The 16,320-nt window shown below is 41.7% G+C and overlaps 1 protein-coding gene across 3 annotated transcripts in view; it reads left to right on the top strand.

Annotated features, from left to right (window-relative positions):
- The window catches only part of EZH2 (enhancer of zeste 2 polycomb repressive complex 2 subunit), a 77,901-nt gene that overhangs the window by 50,103 nt on the left and 11,478 nt on the right, over positions 1-16,320 (top strand). For 2 of the 3 annotated variants that reach the window (XM_075828585.1, XM_075828587.1), the window contains exons 11-17: positions 35-204; positions 503-597; positions 5,880-5,920; positions 6,824-6,949; positions 7,068-7,246; positions 9,518-9,613; positions 11,164-11,245. In XM_075828585.1, the coding sequence (XP_075684700.1) occupies positions 35-204; positions 503-597; positions 5,880-5,920; positions 6,824-6,949; positions 7,068-7,246; positions 9,518-9,613; positions 11,164-11,245 (789 nt within the window). Of the gene's footprint in view, positions 1-34; positions 205-502; positions 598-5,879; positions 5,921-6,823; positions 6,950-7,067; positions 7,247-8,983; positions 9,025-9,517; positions 9,614-11,163; positions 11,246-16,320 lie in introns of all 3 variants that reach the window. The other variant, XM_075828586.1, reaches the window with a different exon arrangement.

Below are 16,320 nucleotides of genomic sequence, written 5' to 3'. Positions count from 1 at the left end.
ATCGAACAAAATGTATTTTTGTTTTATTTTAAAGAAGCAAACTCTCGCTGCCAAACACCAGTCAAAATAAAGCCAAATATTGAAGCCCCCGAGAATGTGGATTGGAGTGGAGCTGAAGCCTCGCTGTTTAGAGTTCTCATTGGCACCTATTATGACAACTTCTGTGCAATTGCAAGGTTGATTGGGACAAAGACGTGTCGACAGGTAATTCTGCTTGTTAAATATATTTCACGGCAGCAACACTGTAGAGGCAAATGACTCCCAGAAGGTTGGTGATACATCTGCCAATCCATGGGCCTTTTATGTGGCACCATCTAGGTCTAGAGCTCAAGAGGTAGTCAATGTTAATTATATAATTGCGTTTTCTTTTTCAATTTATAGAGGGGAAGGATTACATTGCATATCAATTTTCACCAGTGTACTACAATAACCATATAGTGTATTTGGTAATTTAATTGTAAGAGTACTTTGTAACCTAACCTGACCATATACGCTGTTACAGGTGTATGAATTCAGGGTAAAGGAATCGAATATCATTGCTCCAGTTCTTGCTGAGGATGTAGATACGCCACCAAGGAAGAAGAAACGGAAACACCGGTACTGTTTTTATATAAGTGTGCTGAAGTTGCAGACCGGTTTTTAGTTGTTTTTTTTTTTTTAATTCTTTAAAGAGAATCTGTTGGGTCTCCTGAAATGCTTGTTTTTGTAAATGCTTGCTGGAGCGACTTTGCTTAGAACTCTGTGTTGCGCCATTTCTCTGCTATTCTTCCTGGAAATGTATGAATAAATGGAGAACTGTACATTATAATTCCCCTTGACAATAGTGCATATCCTTACAGTCTGCCCTGATTGTTCAGTATCAGTCAAGGGTAATGGTAACACACAGTTGTCCATTTATTCATACATTTTCAATAGAAATGAGAGAGGAGGGGCAAAGTTGACAGATCCTTTTTTTTATGTAAATAATATAATATTTTCATTCTTTGATTCATTTGTTGCATGTGTTTGGGGCTTGTTAACCCCTTCCCGGCATTTGTCGTAAGTATACGTCATGGAAAGCCAGTGCTTCCCGCAAAATGTCGTATACTTAGGACAAATGCATGGCACCGGCTCAGAAGCTGAGTCGGTGCCATCATCCCCGGATGTCGGCTGTATCTTACAGCTGACATCCTGCTGTAACAGCGGGGACCGAAGTTAGCTTCGATCCCCGCCATTAACCCCTTAAATGCAGCCGTGAATAAAGCGATCGCTACATTTAAGGTGTTTGCAGCTCATCAACACCCCAGCAATGAAATCGCCGGGGTGTCGGTGGCTGCAATGGCAACCGGAGGCCTAACACTGGCCTCCCGGTGTGCCTAGCACGGAAAACTTCCAGCTCCCGCCCGGAGGCGGGGCCTGATCGCTTCTGTAGCCGCCGGCATGGTGGCGCCGGCTCAGGAGCTGATCCAGCGTCATCAGCGGTGGATATCAGCTGTATGTTACAGCTGACGTCCACCTGTAATGGCAGGAACCGGAGCTAGCTCCGATCCCTGCCATTAACCTCTCAGATGCATCGATCGGATCTGATCGCTGCATCTTTGTGGTTGCTAGCAAATCGGCAGCTGTGCCCTGCAATCGCACGACTGCTATGACAACAGGAGACCTAACAATGGCCTCCTGTCTGCCATTACGGAAGCCGATTAGGCGCCGCCCAATCTGCTTGCTGTCAGTGAATGACTGACAGATCTAATAATCTAATACATTGCACTACGTAGGTAGTGCAATGTATTAGTAAAAAAATCTGACAGTTGGAACTTCAAGTCCCCTAGTGGGACTAAAGTAAAGTGTAAAAAAAAAAAAAAGTTGTAAAAAAATATAATAAAAGTTTTAAGTAATAAAATAAAACACAATCGCCCTTTTCCCTTATCAAGTCCTTTATTATTGAAAAAAATAAATAAACCATACATATTTTGGTATCGCCGCGACCGTAACCGCATAAACTATAAAAAATATTGTTATTTATTCCACGCAGTGAATGGCGTAAAAAATGCCAGAATTTCTGGTTTTTGGTCACTTTGCCCTACAAAAATTGAAATAAAAAGTGATCAAAAAGATGCATGTATCCAAAAATGGTGTCTATAAAAACTATAGCTTGTCTCGCAAAAAACAAGCCCTCATACAGCTCCGTCGACAAAAAAATTAAAGTTATGGTTCTCACAACATGGTGACAGAAAAAATACATTCTTTTTACAAAAGTAATTTTATTGTGCAAAAAGTTGTAAAACATGAAAAAGTGCTATAAATTAGGTATCGCCGGAATCGTACTGGCCCGCAAAATAAAGTTAACATGTAATTTATAACGCGTGGTGAACGCTGTATAAAAAAAACTATGCCAAAATTTCTGTTTTTTGGTCACCTTGCTCCTCAAGAAATAGGATAAAAAGTGATCCAAAGGTCAAAAGCATGTACCCCAAAATAGTACCAATAACTACAGCTCATCCAGCAAAAACCAGCCCTCATACCACTATGTCTATGAAAAAATTAAATGAGTTAAGGCTTCAATAAGTCAGGAAATAAAAATATGCAGTTGTGCAGATCAGAGGGGAACATTTCATCTGTTTCAAGAGACGATTTATCGGGGCCCTAAAATTAGAGAACCAGGAAGGTCAGGGCCCAAACATATCTGCTAGAAGCGAGGGCGCCCGTATTATACCAGGACAACACTTACCAGCAAAATTCCCCAAACTGCAAAGATGTGGAGTGTGTACCTAAAGGGGGATAAGTAAAGACACCATTTATCAGTGCGACACTGGCCTGTGCAGAAATGATTGCTTCACAGCGTAACACACATCTATGGATTATTTTATTGTTTACCCCATTATTATACCACCTGACTATGCCCGTGGTATACTCTGCCCAGCTTACATATGCCCCACATTATAAATGGAAACACCAGCAATGCTCAAACTAAACTACTACCAAGCAAAATCTACACTTGAAAAGCCAAATGGCACTCCCACCCATCTGAGCCCAACAGTGTGCCCAAACAGCAGTTTACTTCCACATATATGGCACCGCCATATCCGGGAGAACCCTTTTAACAATATTTTGGGTGTGTCTACAGTGGCATAAGCTGGGCACGACATATTTGCCACTGAATTGGCTTATCTGGGGAAAAATTTAAATTTTTACTTTGCACCACCCGCAGCGCATTCATTTATGGAAAAGACCTGTGGGGTGAAAATGCTCACTACACCCCTTAATAAATGCCTTGAGGGGTGTAGTTTCTAAAATGGGGTCACTTCTCAGGGGTTTCTTTTATTATTTCACATCAGAGCTCTGCAATTGTGAACCAATACTTTATTTGTCGCCAAATTAGGCCTCAATTTCGCATGGTACTCTCTCACTCCTGATCCCTGTCAAATGTCCAGGCAAAAGATTAGGGCCCCATGTAGGGTGATTCTAAAACCGGGAAACACAGCATAATAATTAGAGAGCTGTCTTGTTATGGTGGCGCAAGCTGGACACCACATATTGGCATATCTATTGAAAAATCCAATTTTCACTCTGCAATATCGAGTGCACACTAATTTATGCAAAACACCTGCGGGGTTAACATGTTCACTACACCCCTAGGTGAATACCTTGAGGGGTATAGTTTCCAAAATGGGGGTTTCCACTGTTTTGGTCACACAGGGGTTTCGCAAATGCTACATAGCGACCAGAAACCAATCCAGCAAAATCTGTATTTTGAAAGCTAAATGGCTCTCCTTCCCTTCTGAGCCCTGCCATGTGCGTGCCCAAGTTTATAACCACATATGGGGTATTGCCACACTCAGCAGAAATTAACAAATGTTGGGGTTCTTTTTCTGCTTTATTTTTTGAGAAAATGAAAAATTTTGCGCTAAAGCTACGTCTTATTAGAAAAAAAATGTAATTTTTCTTTTCACTGCCCAATTCAAATAAAATCTATGAAACACCTGTGGGGTCAAAATGCTCACTACACCCCTAGATTAATTCCTCAAGGGGTATATTATCCCAAATGGAGTCCCTTCTGGGTAGTTTCCACTGTACTAGTACCTTAGGGGCTTTGCAAAAGTGACATGGTGTCAAGAAACCAATCCAGCAAAATCTGTGCGCCAAATGCCACTCCTTTTCTTCTGTTCCCTGCCATGTGCACAAGCAGCAGTTTATGACCACATATGGGGTATTTCCGTACTCCAGAGAAGTTGCTTTACAAATGTTGGGGGTTCTTTTTTTTTTCCTTTATTTGTTGAGAAAATGAAAAATTTTGAGCTAAAGCTACGTCTTATTGAAGAAAAGGGATTGTTTTTATTTTCACTGCCCAATTCTAATAAATTCTTTGAAACACCTGTGGGGTCAAAATGATCACTACACCCCTAAATGAATTCCTCAAGGGGTGTAGTTTCCTAAATGGAGTCACTTTTAGGGCGTTTTCACTGTTTTCGTCCCTCAGGGGCTTTGCAAATGCGACATGACCGCCGCAAACCATTCCTGCTAAATTTGGGCTCCAAAAGCCAAATGGCACTCTTTCCCTTCTAAGCCCTGCCGTGTGTCCAAACAGCTGTTTATTACCACATGTGGGGTATTGTTTTACTTGGGAGAAATTGCTTTACAAATTTTGCGGTGCTTTTTCTCCTTTAGTCCTTGTGGAAAAGAGAAAAAATTTGCTAAACCTACATTTTCTGTGAAAGAATGTAGATTTCCATTTTCACGGCCTACATCCAATAATTTCTGCAATAAACCTGTAGGGTCAAAATGCTCACTATACCCCTAGATAATTTGCTTAAGGGGTGTAGTTTACCAAATTGGGTCACTTTTGGGGGATTTCCACTGTTTTGGCACCGCAAGAGCCCTTCAAACCCGACATGGTGCCTAAAATATATTCTAATAAAAAGAAGGCCCAAAATCCACTTGGTGCTCCTTCGCTTCTGAGGCCTGTGCTTGAGTCCATAAGCAAACTAGAGCCACATGTGGGATATTTCCTAAAACTGCAGAACCTGGGCAATCAATATTGAGATGCATTTCTCTGGTAAAACTTTGTGTTACAAGAAAAATGGATTAAAAATGAATTTTTGCAACAAAAAAAAATGGAATTTGTAAATTTCACCTCTACTTTGCTTTAATTCCTGTGAAACGTCTAAAGGGTTAAGAAACTTTCTAAATGCTGTTTTGAATACTTTGAGGGGTGACGTTTTTAAAATGGGGTGACTTATTGGAGGTTTCTAATCTATAAGGCCCTCAAAGCCACTTCACAACTGAAATGGCCCCTGTAAAAATAGCCTTTTGAAATGTGAGAAATTGCTGCTAACGTTCTAAGCCTTGTAACGTCCTAGAAAAATAAAAGGATGTTCAAAAAAACGATGTCCATCTAATGTAGACGTGGGGGATGTTAATTAGCGACTATTTTGTGTGGTTTGTGTGGCCTGTCTTACAAGCAGATACATTAAAATTTATAAAAATGCTAATTTTTGCAATTTTTCGCTAAATTTTGGTGTTTTTCACATTTAAATACTGAATTTATCGAGCAAATTTTGCCAGTAACATAAAGTCCAATGTGTCACGAGAAAACAATCTCAGAATCGCTTGGATAGGTTAAAGCAATCCGAAGTTATTTCCACATAAATTGACACGTCAGATTTGAAAAATGTTCTGTTAGGAAGGTCAAAAGTGGCTAAAGAGGGAAGGGGTTAAAGATGCTTTATTTGTTTACTTATCATTACTTTAAGAAAAATGATTATATTAGGTTACTTATCCACTTATCAAAGTTAAACTTGACACATTTTAAAATTTGCCACGCTTGATAGAATATATTTGGACCTCCCAATGTCTGTGCCTCATTGTTGTGATTTCTAAAACAGAAACGTTCACTCTTACAGGTTGTGGGCGGCACATTGCAGGAAAATACAGTTAAAAAAAGGTTAGTATTTTTGCAGCCTTTGGTTTGGTACTTCCTCTTTACTGCTTAAAGGGGTTGTCTCATGAAGACATTTTTATGGCATATCCACAGGATATACCATAAATGTCTGATAGATGAGAGGCCTACCTCTGGGACCCGCGCCTTTCTCAAGAATGGAGGTCCCCCAACCTGGCGAGGCGACGGAAACTTCTGTGCTACGCAGTTCCTTTAACTTGGGAGTTACGAAAAACTCATAGCAGTTTCCTGTGGGTATGCCATAAATGTCTGTTGCAAGACAACCCCTTTAAGTGATTTTAATTTTAACTGGTCTAAAGGAAACCTTTGAATTGCTGAAACACAGACCTTTAAAATTTTGTCACATTATCAGGAGACTGTAAACTGCGGTTTTGTTTGTATTGACAACCTTGTACATCTCGTGCCGAGTCACCCAGCACAATGGCTGCCCTTGACGTCCATAAGCCCTAATAAGGCATATGGACAGGGGTTATCCTGAGCAGAAGACCCCTTTAGCATTATTGATTCATGGTTATTCCTTAATTTTCGGTGGAAATCCTCTTCAGAAATCTAGCAGACACTCTGTAAGCTTCATGCACATGTGCCTTTCAGCAAGTCGTATGGTGCGCATTACGAAACTTACTGTTCAGCCAAATTTTTAGCTGAACAGTAAGTGAGACGGTCATTTAGAGAGGAAAATAGTGTATAGAAAATGCACACAGATTCATTTAAAAAAAAAAAAATCATAAAAAAAAAAATTTTTACAGGCTACTGCACTACTATCCTCTTCTGTACCATCTCAATCACTATTTGTTTTTTTGTTTTTATTAAATAGTGAAGATCCTGCAAATGAAGAAGGATTCATTTTTCATTGTTTTGTATCTTAACAATTAAATTAAATTTTTGCAGATGGTTCCTCTAATCATGTTTACAATTATCAGCCTTGCGATCATCCTCGCCAGCCCTGCGATGGCTCTTGTCCCTGTGTGATTGCACAGAATTTCTGTGAGAAGTTTTGTCAGTGCAGCTCCGAGTGTAAGTTAAATGTCAAAAATAAAGTTTGAATATCTGCTTTTAGGATTTAATGGAGTTTACATGTGTTTTTTTTTTTGTTTTGTTTCATACATATCACCCTATTTGTCATTTTCTAAAGGCCAAAACAGGTTCCCAGGATGTCGTTGTAAAGCACAGTGTAACACCAAGCAATGCCCATGTTATCTTGCTGTGCGGGAGTGTGACCCAGACTTATGTCTCACCTGTGGTGCTGCTGATCATTGGGACAGCAAGAATGTGTCATGCAAGAACTGCAGCATTCAGCGAGGATCCAAAAAGGTCAGAGCCACATGCCTTATTAGTTGAGGGATTTAGATACATTGAGGTAAAGCTCTCAGAAAGTTGAAGGCGTTTCCTCTTGCATGTTTAGCAACACTGAGCTCTATAAGCAGTATCAAAGTACAGGAACCAGGTTTTTACACTGGTGCAAAGAAGACTAAGAATTTAAAGCTCCTCTGTAATGAGACTGTATATATTGTGTGGCCATATCCAACTGAAAGGGAAATGCTAGAAGAGCACTGTCAGGAGAGCCCTGTTAGACCGTTTTTCTCAATTAGTCTGTATTACTGCGAAAACTCCAAGAGCCAATAAATGGTTGAGGAAAAACTGGCTAACCGGACTCTCCTGACAGTGCTTTTCCCTCTTGTCGTATTCTGTTGAATACAGGCAAAGTAAGGTATAGAGCCTCTTACGATGGCGGCACTTATACTGTTGCCACAAAAGTTAACGGGGTAATCCGGGGACCAAAAATTGCTGGGCCTCTGTGCTCTGAAAGCTTGCATATAGAACTTTTATGGTTAGCCAATAAAGGTATCATACCTATTATACTTTTGTCTTTTTTGACACAAAAGTATTTTACATTTCATATTTTTATGTAAAAAGAAGTCACTTACTAATGTACTTTAATTAAAAATTCGGTACTAAATAGTGACGTTCCAACCCGATAAACTGTTCCCGGAAGTCCTCGACTGTGAAGTTGGCAGCAATGTTGGAATCCCCAGGCAGAGCATCAGCTGATGCTCTGCTTGGGGACTCCCATTACAGCTGCTGACGTCACTATCCATATATGGACAGTGACCGTGATGTTGGCAGCAATGCTGGTGTCCCCGAGCACAGCTGGTGCTCTGCTGCGGAACTACAGCGATAGGAAACCCCTGAAGTCACGAACCAAATGTCGGGAGCAGTGCTGGAGTCCTGAGCAAAGTGCTAGCTGATGCTCTGCTCGGGGACTCCAGCAATAGGCAATGTGACAGCCCCTTGCGGTCTTGCCATTAATAACACACAGACACGAACAGCACAGGAAGCAATCCCTCAGTCACGTGGGGCCGTGTCGGCGCGTCATCAATATTAGAAAAGCTCCAGGACTTCCGGGAACAGTTCACCGGGTGCGAACAACACCATTTAGTACTGAATTTTTAATTAAAGTATATTAGTAAGTGATTTCTTTTTACATAAAAAATTGAATGCAAAGCAATTTTTGGTCCCCGGATAACCCCTTTAAAGTAAGGAAAGAGCATTGACTAATGTCACTTTAGGGGTTAATATTTGCCTTGGTACAGAATTTAGGACTTTAAGGTAATGTTTGTGACATTAGTTTTACAATTCTGACTTCGGACCATGTCAAGTGGGTGGTTTACACAAATGTCATGCTAACTCTGTAAGGACTCGAGTTGAATACACCAGCACACACAACACAGCATTGATGGCCTTAGATTGCAGTAATACAAATTGAGACTATAGGTAGTTGCAATATGTAAGTGCTAGGCCCTGAAGCCCCTTACTATTCTAATTAGGTATGCCAATGTGACTTTGACAAATTTAGTTTAGGACAGTTAAAGATTTTATGAGCAGCTGCTTCTGAGAGGATGGCTTGTTTTAGGGGCTCCCCCATCCAGTCTTCATTAATACTGTACCCCTGTATAAAATGAGTAATGTTGCCTTTCTCTTGGGTTAGAGGAATGTAACAAATACCCTGTCTTTGTTTGCCCCCTCTTTCAATAACACTTGATTCTGCAGACTGATATGGTCCAATTTTGGCAGAGAGTCAGAATTGCTAGGTAAGGCCTCTTGAGTTTTTGGAATAGATGCACGTGAATGGGCGGTATGGCTGCCTTGACATTAGGAATGGTGCAGAGCGTGAGCTGGCCATTTCAAACTGCATTCCTTCCACAACAATCATGAGACACCGCCATGTGAGAGCAGGTCTCATTAATCCTCTACTCTTCATGTTTTCCATTTTTTTGTGGCTTAGAAAGAAAGGGAATTGCCATTGAATGAGTGCCTTGCAGTAGGTGCAGTTTTGTGACTTATTATTTTTTCTTTTTCCTTTGCAGCTTATGCTTGCTATGTTCACACACTTGAATGTCTGTCTTGCGACTGAACTGCTTTGCCGCAGTGAGGTTGATACTGAATTGCAATGTCATTTGTTCCAGTAGCAACTTTAAATTCATTGTTTTTATTTTTTTTACTTTTGTTTCCTTTCTTTTAATGCAATTGCACATTATGGTATTTAGTTCACCACTAGCAACTTAAGATATCCTGTTTTCTTAGCATTTGCTTTTGGCGCCATCTGATGTGGCTGGATGGGGAATCTTCATCAAAGATCCTGTACAGAAGAATGAGTTTATCTCTGAATACTGTGGAGAGGTATGTTTAGAATTGCTCACCAATTAGTTTAAGTCCTATGCTACATTGTCATTCTTCCACCAGAGTGGGATCCTCTCTTTCTAGTTACTCTCAGCCCTGGCTCATAGTGGGTGTTCTGAGCAGTAGACAAAATTGAGGTAAATAAGTTGCACACTCTGTGAAAAATTGGGGCTTTATAATTAGGCCCTGTTCACACAGCGTTTTTTGCAGGCAGAAAAAATCTGCCTCAGAATTCTTTCAGTTTTGAGGCAGATTTTTAACTGCTTGCGCTTTTTTGCAATGGTTTTCAGTTGTTTGTTTTTTTTGCACGCTGGGCAAAAAAACGCTTGGAGATTAGCACCGCAGGTTTTTTCTGCCTCCCATTGATTTCAATGGGAGGTCAGAGGCAGAGCTCTGGCAAGGTAGGACATGCCGTTTTATTTTCTGGTGATCGGCTGAACGCCGCTCGTGGAAAAAATAGCCTCCCATTGAAATTAATGGGGGTGATTTCAACCGTCTTTTTGCACCGATTCTGGTGCGGTTTCCGTGTCCATATCCACGCCAAAAAAAACACTGTTAACGGGGCGTTATGGTGTTTAGCAGTATGGGACAGATTTACTAATACTGTCTACATTTTAGATAGTGTAGACAATGCAGTCAGAAAATGCACCATATTTATCAGTGGTGCGTGCTGAGTGATAAATTTGGCGCATCGAGCTAGATTCCTTCTCTTGGTTGGCTTAGTTTCGCCAGTTTTTTGCGTTAAACTTGGATGGTGGCACATTTTAAGCCACACCCTTTCCCGTTAATCCACACCCCCTTGTTGAGCGTGTCTAAAATAGACAATAAATGTAGCGCATGGAATATTCACCAGAATTCTGGTACAATTTGAGTCAGAGCTCTGGCGCATTTGGACCCATAAGTCTGCCCCTATACTTTTCAATGTATTTACAACAGAAAAATTGTGTGAATACATAGATAAATTTGCCCCTTTACGTTTCCTTGTAGCTGGACCAGAAACCAGCTTGTTAAAGATGGTATGCTAGTTCCGAAAATTAGTAGGAGGCGGCGTTTACAGGGAAATTTCCTTAGGCATATTGGTCCTGCTGTTGTATAAATCCGTTCAGGACGGAACATTTTTAAAAGTAGAAAACAACGGCTAGGCTAAGAAACTAAAAACAAAAACATTCTTAGGCCTCATGCACACATCCATGCCCGTTGTACAGCCACTAATGACGGATCCGTGAAAGAACGGAACTCACACTAATGGCTTCTGTGTGTAGTCCGTTGTTTCAAAGGACCAAATTAATGGAATGGCGGAGACTGTCCCGTCAAAAACGGACAGGAGTGTAGGACCTGTTCTATTTTTGTCGAACGGCCCCACGGTTCCGTTAAAACAATGGAAGGGTGCATGGCCCCATAGAAATAATGTGTCCGTGTGCTATTCGTTAAAAAAAAACAAATGGCACCCTGAAAAAAATAACTGAGGTGGGCATGAGGCCTTATACTGCAGCATTCCAAAGGGTGGTGTCTAGGCTGGTCATTAAGTGGTTAAATATGTTTGTTTTCAGATCATATCTCAGGATGAAGCAGATCGAAGAGGGAAAGTGTATGATAAATACATGTGCAGTTTCCTCTTTAACTTGAACAATGGTAAGTCTGACATATTATCTGTATCTAAAGGACATTTTTGAAGTTGCTACACCCCACCCTCTCTGAAAAGATGAGCGGCCACGCTATAGGAAGAAAATTGAGATTTTTTTTTTAAACATAAAATAGAAATAATGACGCTTCTGTTCAAAGTCCCTGATGCTTCTATGGCCCTAAAGACTGTTGTAAATGAGTTTGTAACTTCTATGAGGAATTTTAAATGACAGCGCTCTACTTTCAGGAAGATCCTGTATCTCTAGTTTGAATTCACAGCATTTGCCTTGTATCAGCAAAGAGATGCTGTGAATAGTTGCTGCATGAGTAATGGGAGGGAGTCCGCTCCTGCTTTGTATGCCTGCCACCCTGTGGCACAATTTCTTCCCATACCTTATGGGGCAGATGGCCTGGGATCTTTTGAAGCCAACATATTCCCTGCTCGGGCATATTGAGGTATGCCCTGACAATGGCCTGTGTACTATTCGTACACAATCTAATGTAATATAGATACCACAATGAGGAGGAGTTGCAGGAGCCGACTATGCATGCTGCTGATCTATTCAAATTCTAAGCTGGAATGTACCTCCAATTCTCCTTACCATATACTCTCTTATAGGTAACTCTAGCATATATCGTAGGCCAGTTTACATGGAAAGACCTTCTGTTCGGTCTAATTCCTTCATCTGGTTCGTTTCAGCCATGCGTGATTGTAAATCTAAAAAGTCAAATGAACTCTACTTCTCTACATGTGCAAACTGAACATATCAATTTTTTTATTTTTTTTTAATCAGTTCAAGTTTTTTCAACAAAAAACAGCAGCATTACAGGTTATCACACAATAAGAAATACAAGCATAGTATTTGCACATCAAGAACCTGCAGGTCAAATCAACTATACCCATCCCACCTTCCCCACCCCAGTCCCCCAACACTCTATATATCCAAGGCTTTCAGTAGGTTATGTCAAGCGACCGGTTTTCACGAACTGTCCCTCCCTCTGTTCCAATCTTAGGGATGCCATATTTATACCTTCATAAAATATCACTCATATATCATATGGACCCTCCCTATACCAACTGTGTCCAGTCCCCCACCAGCTCTTTTATACCATCTCAGAAAATTGTATTATACAATGATCCAACCCCCCCCTACGGTGCGCACATCATTCTGTCGTACCAGCTTACGTTTAAGTAAATGAACGAATTGTAAGGAGTTCCTCTGATGCCACTCCAGAGTGATCAATCCACCTGGCCCATTGTTTCTCGAATTTCTTAGGAGCCCCTCTTTGGAGTATATTTTATGCTCCATCAAAACCTTATAGTTGTTGCGACGATTTCCTGCATTGAGGGCGGTTCCCCATCCAGCCAATGCTTGGCTATGCCCTTCCTTACGTGATACAATATTTTGGCAATGGCAAAGCATTTCATCCGTTCCCCCTCCAAATCTCCGACATATCCCAGAAGCATCACTATTGGATCTACTGGAGTCCGTACATCATAAACTCTCCTCACCAAATCATACACCCCGCCCTCCCCCCCCAATAAGGTCCCCAGAGTCCCACAGTACCGAAGCATGTGAAAAATGTTCGCCTTCTCTTCCGGGCACCTTGGACATTTGGCATCCGTTCTAATCCCCATGCACTTCAGTACTCAAGGGGTCCTATAGACCTTGTGTATCGAAATGAGTTGCGATCACCTCTGTGCTACGTTAAGAGAGAGAACACTTGGTGACGCTATTATTTCCCCCCTGTGGTCTTTGGGAATGGGGCCAACATCCCGCTCCCATTTGGCATTAACAGGCGCCATAACATCACCTAGGTGCTCGGGCAACAACCTACCGTACCCCAAAGAAATCAAACCCTTTGAGGTAGATTCTTTTGCAACATATTCCAGCACACCCAAAGCGTGTATTGTCAGATCTACCGAGTTAGATTGCGTCTGTAAGGCATGATGGATCTGTAGATACTGATAAAACATAGTGTGATCCAACTGAAACACATCTTTTATTTGCTGAAAGGATTTGAAGGTGTCGCCATCATGTAACTGACCCAGCCTTATAATGTATTTTTGTTCCCAGCCCTGCATCCTACCCAATTGATACAGTTCCCACAGAAATAGATTTTTGCAGAGTGGGGTGTACTTGTTGCATTCCCCTATCTCCAATAGCTGCTTACATTGCCACCACACTTTATGCATGAGAATTAATGATGGTTTATTGCTCGCTAACCCATTGTATGTATGTACTTCCAGTCCCGCCAGTGGATTTTCCCCTCCCCCCCCCAAATATTCTAAGATGCGCACATTGGACTCCAGTTTGTTCTCATTCTCCCACCCCCAAAAATGCTGACCTTGAGCAGCGAGGTAATACACCCACGCATTTGGCAAGGCTAGGCCCCCTTCTGTCTTTGGCAATTTAAATTTTTCCAATTCTATTCTGGGCACTCCTTTTTTCCACACCAGATCCCCAAAAAGGTTGTGAAGCCTCCTAAGCCAGTACTTGGGGATCCATATCGACGAGTTATGGAGTATGTACATCACCTGAGGCATGAGCATTTTTATCAAGTTAGTTCTACCTAAAGCAGAAAGCGGAAGCTTATTCCAAGCCTCCACTTTGGCCTTTTATTTTCGGTAACCGTGGCATAACGTTAAGAGTCAAGTAATCCAGCACTTTTGCCGACACTGTAACCCCCAGGTATTTGAATTCTGTGACCACTGGTATGAGTACCCCATCCCCACCATTCAGGACAACAACCGGGTCTATTGGCATGATAGCTGATTTTGTCCAGTTTATAGTCCGTCCTGAATATGTCCCAAAGCGTTTAATAAGGTCCATAACTATCGGAAGGGTATGCTCGGTGTCTGCTATAAACAACAACATATCATCTGCATATTATGCTATGCGTTCCTCCAACGTCCCATTATTCAATCCCTGCCAACGGCTCCACCGCCAGAGCGAATAGGAACATGGGTAATGGACAGCCCCGATGCGACCCCCTAGCCAACGAGAACCGGTCTGATAGTGCTCCATTTGCCCTTTTATTCTTGCGGTTGGGGCCACATATAACCGGCCTAAACCCAGTCTCTCCAGGACTGACCACAGATAACATAAGAAAATTACAATGCACACCAGAAGTCGTTATCCAAAGATAGATTTTTAATATTCGTAATTATGCCAGTATAAGTGCGATGTTTCGGTCATGTCTCTGACCTTCATCAGGCACTGTAATATCCTGGGTCCTGCATAATGGCGCTTAGTGTATGGCGGCTTGCCGCATGTGGAGGCGCTCCACATGCGGCAAGCCGCCATACACTAAGTGCCGATCAAGCTGGGCTGGAATGAAGAGAAGTGTATGACGCTGATTGGTCAGCGTCATACACTTTTCTTTACAACGCCAACTTGGTAAAGTAAAATAAGGCCACTTGGGCATTAAGAACAAATTTGCATAAATAAAACAAAAACCAGTAGTTCTCTACATTAAAGCGCCTATTAAATTAGGTAGGAGATAGGGCAGTTATAAACTGGTGACAGAGCCTCTTTAAGAGGACAGGGTACCTATTTTATTTCATAACCTTTAATAAACTTTATTGAAGTTTACAAAACAAATATGGTCTCCCATTCATATATACAGTGCATTTGGAAAGTCTTCAGACCCTTTCACTTTTTTCACATTTTTTTATGTTGAGGCCTTGTGCTAAAATAATAAATAATTCAAGTGTTTCCCCATCATTCTGCACTTAATGACAAAGTGAAAACAGAATAATAAATTTGCAAAAAATTAAAACTGAAATTTCACATGGACATAAGTATTCAGACCCTTTGCTATGACACTTGAAATTTAGCTCTGGAGGCCTCCTATATCTATAGATCCTCTTTGAAATGTTTCTACATCTTGATTGGAGTCCACCTGTGGTAAATGCATTTGATTGGACATGATTTGGAAAGACACACCCCTGTTTATATAAGGTCTCATAACTGACCGTGCAGATCAGAGAGAAAAAAACAAGCCATGAGGAGGAACGAACTGCCTGTAGAGCTCAGAGACAGGATTGTGTGGAGGCACAGATCTGAAGAAGGGTATAAAACATTTATGCTGCACTGAAAGTTCCCAAGAGCACTGTGGCCTCCATAATTCTTAACTGGAAGAAGTTTGGAACAACCAGGAGCTAGCTGTCCTACCAAACTAAGAGAACGGGGGAGAAGGACCTTGGTAAGAGGGATGACCAAGAACCCACTGGTCACTCTGGCTGAGCTCCAAAGATCCTGTGTGCAGATGGGAGAAACTTCCAGGTCAACCACCACTGCAGCACGCCACCAATCTGGGCTTTATGGCAGAGTGGCCAGAAAGAAGCCTCCCCTCCGTAAAAGACACATGAAAACCTGTCGGGAGTTTGCAAAAAAAAGCACCTAAAGGACTCTGACTTTGAGAAACCAAATTGAACCTTTTGGCCTCAATTCTAAGCGTCATGTCTGGAGAGAACCAGGCACTTCTCATCACCTGCACAATACAATCCCACGGTGAAGCATGGTGGTGGCAGCATCATGCTGTGGGGTGTTTTTCAGCAGCTGAGACAGGGAGACTGGTCAGGGTAGAGGATTAGCTGAATGGAGCAAAGTACAGAGCGATTCTCAGGACCTCAGACTGGGCCAAAGGTTCATCTTCCAACAAGACGACCCGAAGCACACAGCCAAAACAACACAGGAGTGGCTTAGGGACAACTCTGTGAATGTCCTTGAGTGGCCCAGCCGGAGCCCTGACTTGAACGCTATCGAACATCTCAGGAAGGACCTGAAAATGGCTGTCCAGCAACTGTCCTGGTAGAGTTTGAGAGTATCTGCAGGGAAGAATGGCAGAAAATCCCCCAATCCAGGCGTGCAAACCTTGTGGCATCATACCCAAGAAGACCGGAGGCTGTTATCGCTACCAAAGATGCTTCAACTAAGTACTGAGTAAAGGGTCTGTTTTCACTTTGTTATTATGGGGTATTGAGTACAGAATGATGGGAAATTTTTTTATTTTTTTTTCTATTTTAACACAAGGCCTCAACATAACAAAATGTGAAAAAAAATTGAAAGGGTCTGAAG

This window comes from Rhinoderma darwinii, chromosome 5 (assembly GCF_050947455.1).
Source record: "Rhinoderma darwinii isolate aRhiDar2 chromosome 5, aRhiDar2.hap1, whole genome shotgun sequence".
Lineage (NCBI taxonomy): Eukaryota > Metazoa > Chordata > Amphibia > Anura > Rhinodermatidae > Rhinoderma > Rhinoderma darwinii.
This window is presented reverse-complemented; position numbering and strand designations above follow the sequence as displayed.